Below are 6,145 nucleotides of genomic sequence, written 5' to 3'. Positions count from 1 at the left end.
TGTATTCAGCATTTCACTGTGAGGTCTATTCAGCATTTCACTGTGAGGTCTACCTACCCTGTTGTATTCAGCATTTCACTGTGAGGTCTACCTACACCTGTTGTATTCAGCATTTCACTGTAAGGTCTACTACACCTGTTGTATTCAGCATTTCACTGTGAGGTCTACTACACCTGTTGTATTCAGCATTTCACTGTGAGGTCTACCTACACCTGTTGTATTCAGCATTTCACTGTCAGGTCTACCTACACCTGTTGTATTCAGCATTTCACTGTCAGGTCTACCTACACCTGTTGTATTCAGCATTTCACTGTTGTATTCAGGTCTACTACACCTGTTGTATTCAGCATTTCACTGTCAGGTCTACCTACACCTGTTGTATTCAGCATTTCACTGTAAGGTCTACTACACCTGTTGTATTCAGCATTTCACTGTGAGGTCTACCTACACCTGTTGTATTCAGCATTTCACTGTGAGGTCTACCTACACCTGTTGTATTCAGCATTTCACTGTGAGGTCTACTACTGTTGTATTCAGCATTTCACTGTGAGGTGTTGTATTCAGCATTTCACTGTGGTCTACTACACCTGTTGTATCTTTCACTGTGAGGTCTACACCCTGTTGTATTCAGCATTTCACTGTCACTGTCAGTCTACTACACCTGTTGTATTCAGCATTTCACTGTCAGGTCTACCTACACCTGTTGTATTCAGCATTTCACTGTCAGGTCTACTACACCTGTTGTATTCAGCATTTCACTGTCAGGTCTACCTACACCTGTTGTATTCAGCATTTCACTGTGAGGTCTACTACACCTGTTGTATTCAGCATTTCACTGTCAGGTCTACTTCATTCTGTGAGGTCTACTACACCTGTTGTATTCAGCATTTCACTGTGAGGTCTACCTACACCTGTTGTATTCAGCATTTCACTGTGAGGTCTACCTACACCTGTTGTATTCAGCATTTCACTGTCAGGTCTACTACACCTGTTGTATTCAGCATTTCACTGTGAGGTCTACTACACCTGTTGTATTCAGCATTTCACTGTGAGGTCTACCTACACACCTGTTGTATTCAGCATTTCACTGTCAGGTCTACCTACACCTGTTGTATTCAGCATTTCACTGTGAGGTCTACTACACCTGTTGTATTCAGCATTTCACTGTGAGGTCTACCTACACCTGTTGTATTCAGCATTTCACTGTCAGGTCTACTACACCTGTTGTATTCAGCATTTCACTGTGAGTCTACTACACCTGTTGTATTCAGCATTTCACTGTGAGGTCTACCTACACCTGTTGTATTCAGCATTTCACTGTCAGGTCTACCTACACCTGTTGTATTCAGCATTTCACTGTGAGGTCTACTACACCTGTTGTATTTGGGATTTCAAATAATATTTTATTTTATTTGACATACACAGTTGTCAGAGCATTTGCAATTACTACACCTAACTAGAACACAGAACAACTTCTTACTAAATAAACCCCATTACCCAGAGTCCCTCAGGAGAGAAGCAATTCAAAATAATCATCTTTCTATCTCCAACTCTCTGTCTTTCTCCCACTCTCTGTATCTCTGTCGCTCTTCTCGCTTTCCACTTCTCTCACTCTCTCTCGCTCTCTCTCTAAGACAGTTTCAGGAAGTGACAGAGGAAGCTGAGTAGTGAGCCACAGTGTGTAACATTCTCTGGTTTCTCTGTTCATAGATGAGGCGAGACAGAGAGGAGACAGAGGGAGACAGAGAGACAGACAGACAGAGAGAGACAGACAGAAACGGAGACAGAGAAGGACAGACAGAGAGAGGACAGTGTGAGACAGAGAGAGAGAGACAGTGAGACAGACAGAGAGAGAGAGAGAGAGAGAGAGACAGACAGAGAGAGACAGACAGACAGAGAGAGAGAGAGAGAGACAGACAGAGAGAGAGACAGACAGAGTATACTACTGAACTCGTGGAGGAACAGACAGAGAGAGAGACATAATACGTGTCTGTCTGACCGTGTGTCATGCGTTACCATGACGAGAGAAGCACTCATCAAACTCTTCATCCTCATCCTCCTCGCCTTCATCATCTGTCTCCCAGAGTTCTTCACTTCACACAGAGGTATTTATTTTTGTATTTATTATGGATCCCCATTAGCTGTTGCCAAAACAGCAGCTACTCTTTCTGGGCCCTCAAAATAAAAGACAGTTTATACTGAAAACATTACAATACATTCACAGATTTCACAACACACTGTGTGCCCTCAAAATAATCTGACACAGACAGACACTGTGTGTGTCTGTGTGTGTCTGTGTGTCTCTGTGTGTGTGTGTCTGTGTGTCTGTCTGTGTGTGTGTCTCTGTGTGTGTGTGTGTCTCTGTGTGTGGGTGTGTCTCTGTGTGTGTGTGTGTGTGTGTGTGTGTCTCTGTGTGTGAGTGTGTGTGTGTGTGTGTGTCTCTCTCTGTGTGTGTGTGTGTGTGTGTGTGTGTGTGTGTGTGTGTGTGTGTGTGTGTGTGTGTGAAAGACAGGGTTGTGAAACATACAGCCTTTATCGTAACCGAGATCACTGACACAGGAAATATGACACAAACAGATACTTGAAAAGTCACCTCTCTCTCTCTCTCTCTCTGCTGCAGCGAGGGTAAACTTCCACTGTGTGACCTTTGACCCCTGTGGGGACCAGGAAGTGCCAACGCAGTGCGACCCCGGGCTGACCCCTGCGGGACAGAACTCCAACCGGAGCGGCGAGGAGAAGCCCGTCTGTAACAACGGGAGGACGGGTTCTGGAGTGAGCTGGTTGCTGTGTGACACGGAGACGGACCCGCCCGCTCTCCGTGGCAACGCCTCGCTGTCAGGTGGGCGGGGGACTTCGGTTGGACGATCGACAGTTTAGACGGACCATTCATTGATTGTACATCGATTGATTAACAGTTGATATTAAATAGTAGCTCGGTTTCCATCAAATTGCCAATATTTAAAGATGAATGAAGAAAATATGCATTCAGTATGAAGAAAATATGCATTTGGTGTTTCTACCAAACAGGATGTTGAGGATAAACAAAACTGAGTGATGTCATAAGACACGTAAAAACATATATTTTTTTTTGGGGGGCTTTCATGTACCGAATAGCAATCTGAAGTTCAATCTGTTTCCATCGCATTTTCAACCCTAACAATAATTTTGGGTCACAAAAATGTTCAACTCTACCAATAGAAACCTGCTGCGTTAAATCAAATGTACCTGCTGTGGTCTTGGCACCTGCGCTCTAGGCCCACAACAGATGCAGTATGGGTAGGCTAGTCTACAGGATTAGCAACAGTTAAAGATCCCACCGTGTCAAACAGTTAAAGATCCCACCGTGTCAAACAGCCGACCAGTTAAAGATCCCACAGTGTCAACCAGTTAAAGATCCCACCGTGTCAAACAGTTAAAGACCCCACCGTGTCAAACAGCCGACCAGTTAAAGATCCCACCGTGTCAAACAGCCGACCAGTTAAAGATCCCACAGTGTCAACCAGTTAAAGATCCCACCGTGTCAAACAGCCGACCAGTTAAAGATCCCACCGTGTCAAACAGTTAAAGATCCCACCGTGTCAAACAGTTAAAGATCCCACCGTGTCAAACAGCCGACCAGTTAAAGATCCCATCGTGTCAAACAGCCGACCAGTTAAAGATCCCATCGTGTCAAACAGCCGACCAGTAAAAGATCCCACCGTGTCAAACAGCCGACCAGTTAAAGATCCCACCGTGTCAAACAGTTAAAGATCCCACCGTGTCAAACAGTTAAAGATCCCACCGTGTCAAACAGTTAAAGATCCCACCGTGTCAAACAGCCGACCAGTTAAAGATCCCACCGTGTCAAACAGCCGACCAGTTAAAGATCCCACCGTGTCAAACAGCCGACCAGTTAAAGATCCCACCGTGTCAAACAGTTAAAGATCCCACCGTGTCAAACAGTTAAAGATCCCACCGTGTCAAACAGTTAAAGATCCCACCGTGTCAAACAGTTAAAGATCCCACCGTGTCAAACAGCCGACCAGTTAAAGATCCCACCGTGCCAAACAGTTAAAGATCCCACCGTGTCAAACAGTTAAAGATCCCACCGTGTCAAACAGTTAAAGATCCCACCGTGTCAAACAGTCCCCAGTTAAAGATCCCACCGTGTCAAACAGTTAAAGATCCCACCGTGAATCAAACAGTTAAAGATCCCACCGTAAGCCAAACAGACTTAAATGAAATCCCCCACCGTGTCAAACAGTTAAAGATCCCACTTCCTGTTTCCATCACATCTGTCGTGGTTATGACATTACTTCATAAAAAACATGTGAATAGGAACGTTTTTATTGACTGAAAATGTTGGATTTTACTCTTCACCTTTCCTTTCCCCTCCTCTCCTCCCCCTCTTCTTCTCCTCTATTTTCCCCTCTCATCTCCTGGCTCCTTGCCTCCCCTCCTCCTCTCCCCTCTTCCTCCTTCTCTCCCTCTGCCCCTGCCTCCTCCTTCTCTCCTTGCCTCCCCTCTTCCTCCTCTTCTCTCCTCTCTCCTTGCCTCCCCTCTTCCTCCTCTTCTCTCCTCTCTCCTTGCCTCTCCTCCTTCTCTCTCCTCTTCTCTCCTTGCCTCCCCTCTTCCTCCTCTTCTCCTCTCTCCTTGCCTCCCTCCTCCTCTTCTCTCCTTGCCTCCCCTCCTCCTCCTCTTCTCTCCTTGCCTCCCCTCCTCCTCATTTCTTCCTCTTCTCTTCTTGCCTCCCCTCCACCTCTCTCCTCTTCTCTTCTTGCCTCCCCTCCTCCTCTCTCCTCTTCTCGCCTTGCCTCCCCTCCTCCTCTTCTCTCCTCTCTCCTTGCCTCCCCTTCCCCTCATTTCCTCCTTTTCTCTTCTTGCCTCCCTCCTCCTCTCTCCTCTTCTCTCCTTGCCTCCCCTCCTCCTCCTCTTCTCTCCTCTCTCCTTGCCTCCCCTTCCCCTAATTTCCTCCTCTTCTCTTCTTGCCTCCCCTCCTCCTCTCTCCTCTTCTCTCCTTGCCTCCCCTCCTCCTCCTCTTCTCTCCTCTCTCCTTGCCTCTCCTCCGCCTCCTCTTCTCTCCTCTCTCTCCTTGCCTCCCTCCTCCTCCTCTTCTCTCCTCTCTCCTTGCCTCCCCTCCTCCTCCTCTTCTCTCCTCTCTCCTTGCCTCCCCTCCTCCTCCTCTTCTCTCCTCTCTCCTTGCCTCCCCTCCTCCTCCTCTTCTCTCCTCTCTCTTGCCTCCCCTCCTCCTCATTTCCTCCTCTTCTCTTCTTGCCTCCCCTCCTCTTCTCTCCTTGCCTCCCCTCCTCCTCCTCTTCTCTTCTCTCTCCTTGCCTCCCCTTCCCCTCATTTCCTCCTCTTCTCTTCTTGCCTCCCCTCCTCCTCTCTCCTCTTCTCTCCTTGCCTCCCCTCCTCCTCTCTCCTCTTCTCTCCTTGCCTCCCTCCTCTTCTCTCCTCTCTCCTTGCCTCCCCTCCTCCTCCTCTTCTCTCCTCTCTCCTTGCCTCCCCTTCCCCTCATTTTGTCCTCTTTTCTTCTTGCCTCCCCTCTTCCTCCTTTCCCCTCTCTTATCTCCTCTCTCCTTGCCTTCCCTCCTCCTCCTTTCACCTCTCCTCCCCTCCATCTCTCCAGGGAGGAGGGTGTCGCTATCAGTGTTGTCTGAAGGAGGGAACGTGACTTTGTACGGCTTACTGACAGAGGAGCAGGAAGAGGGGGAGGAAGAAGAACAAGGATTCATCTACTGCTGTTTTCAAACCCCACCTCTTTCCATACCAACCAATCACAGCCAGTGTCTCCTTCATCTCCACACCCAAGGAACCAATCAGACAGCTGTAAAGTCTGACCTGCCCTGGACACAGCCACCTAGAAGTGAGTAGAGTTGGACCCCATGTGGCTCAGTTTGTAGGTGGAGCATAATGATACACTTGGATTAGCTATCACAGAAGAAAGTGATTTTGTTTCTGACCATTTTGAGTCTGTAATCAAACCCCCAAATGCTGATGCTCCAGATACTCAACTAGTCTAAAGAAAGACAGTTTTATTGCTTCTTTAAATCAAAACATTAGTTTTCACCTGCGCTAACAGAATTGCAAAAGGGTTTTCTAATGATCAATTAGCCTTTTAAAATGATAAACTTGGATTAGCTAACACAACGTGCCCATTGGAACA

General features: G+C 47.3%; 1 protein-coding gene across 4 annotated transcripts in view; it reads left to right on the top strand.

Moving 5' to 3' along the window:
- The first annotated feature begins 1,884 nt into the window (after positions 1-1,884).
- LOC135561726 (uncharacterized) overlaps positions 1,885-6,145 on the top strand; it is a 22,344-nt gene continuing 18,083 nt past the window's right edge. For all 4 annotated transcript variants that reach the window (XM_065003466.1, XM_065003464.1, XM_065003465.1 and 1 more), the window contains exons 1-3: positions 1,885-2,105; positions 2,621-2,839; positions 5,609-5,845. In XM_065003466.1, the coding sequence (XP_064859538.1) occupies positions 2,018-2,105; positions 2,621-2,839; positions 5,609-5,845 (544 nt within the window). In that variant the 5' untranslated portion in view covers positions 1,885-2,017. The remainder of the gene's footprint in view (positions 2,106-2,620; positions 2,840-5,608; positions 5,846-6,145) is intronic.

This window comes from Oncorhynchus nerka, linkage group LG18, assembly GCF_034236695.1.
Source record: "Oncorhynchus nerka isolate Pitt River linkage group LG18, Oner_Uvic_2.0, whole genome shotgun sequence".
Lineage (NCBI taxonomy): Eukaryota > Metazoa > Chordata > Actinopteri > Salmoniformes > Salmonidae > Oncorhynchus > Oncorhynchus nerka.
The sequence above is the reverse complement of the archived record's forward strand: the minus strand, read 5'-3'. Positions and strand labels throughout refer to the sequence as shown.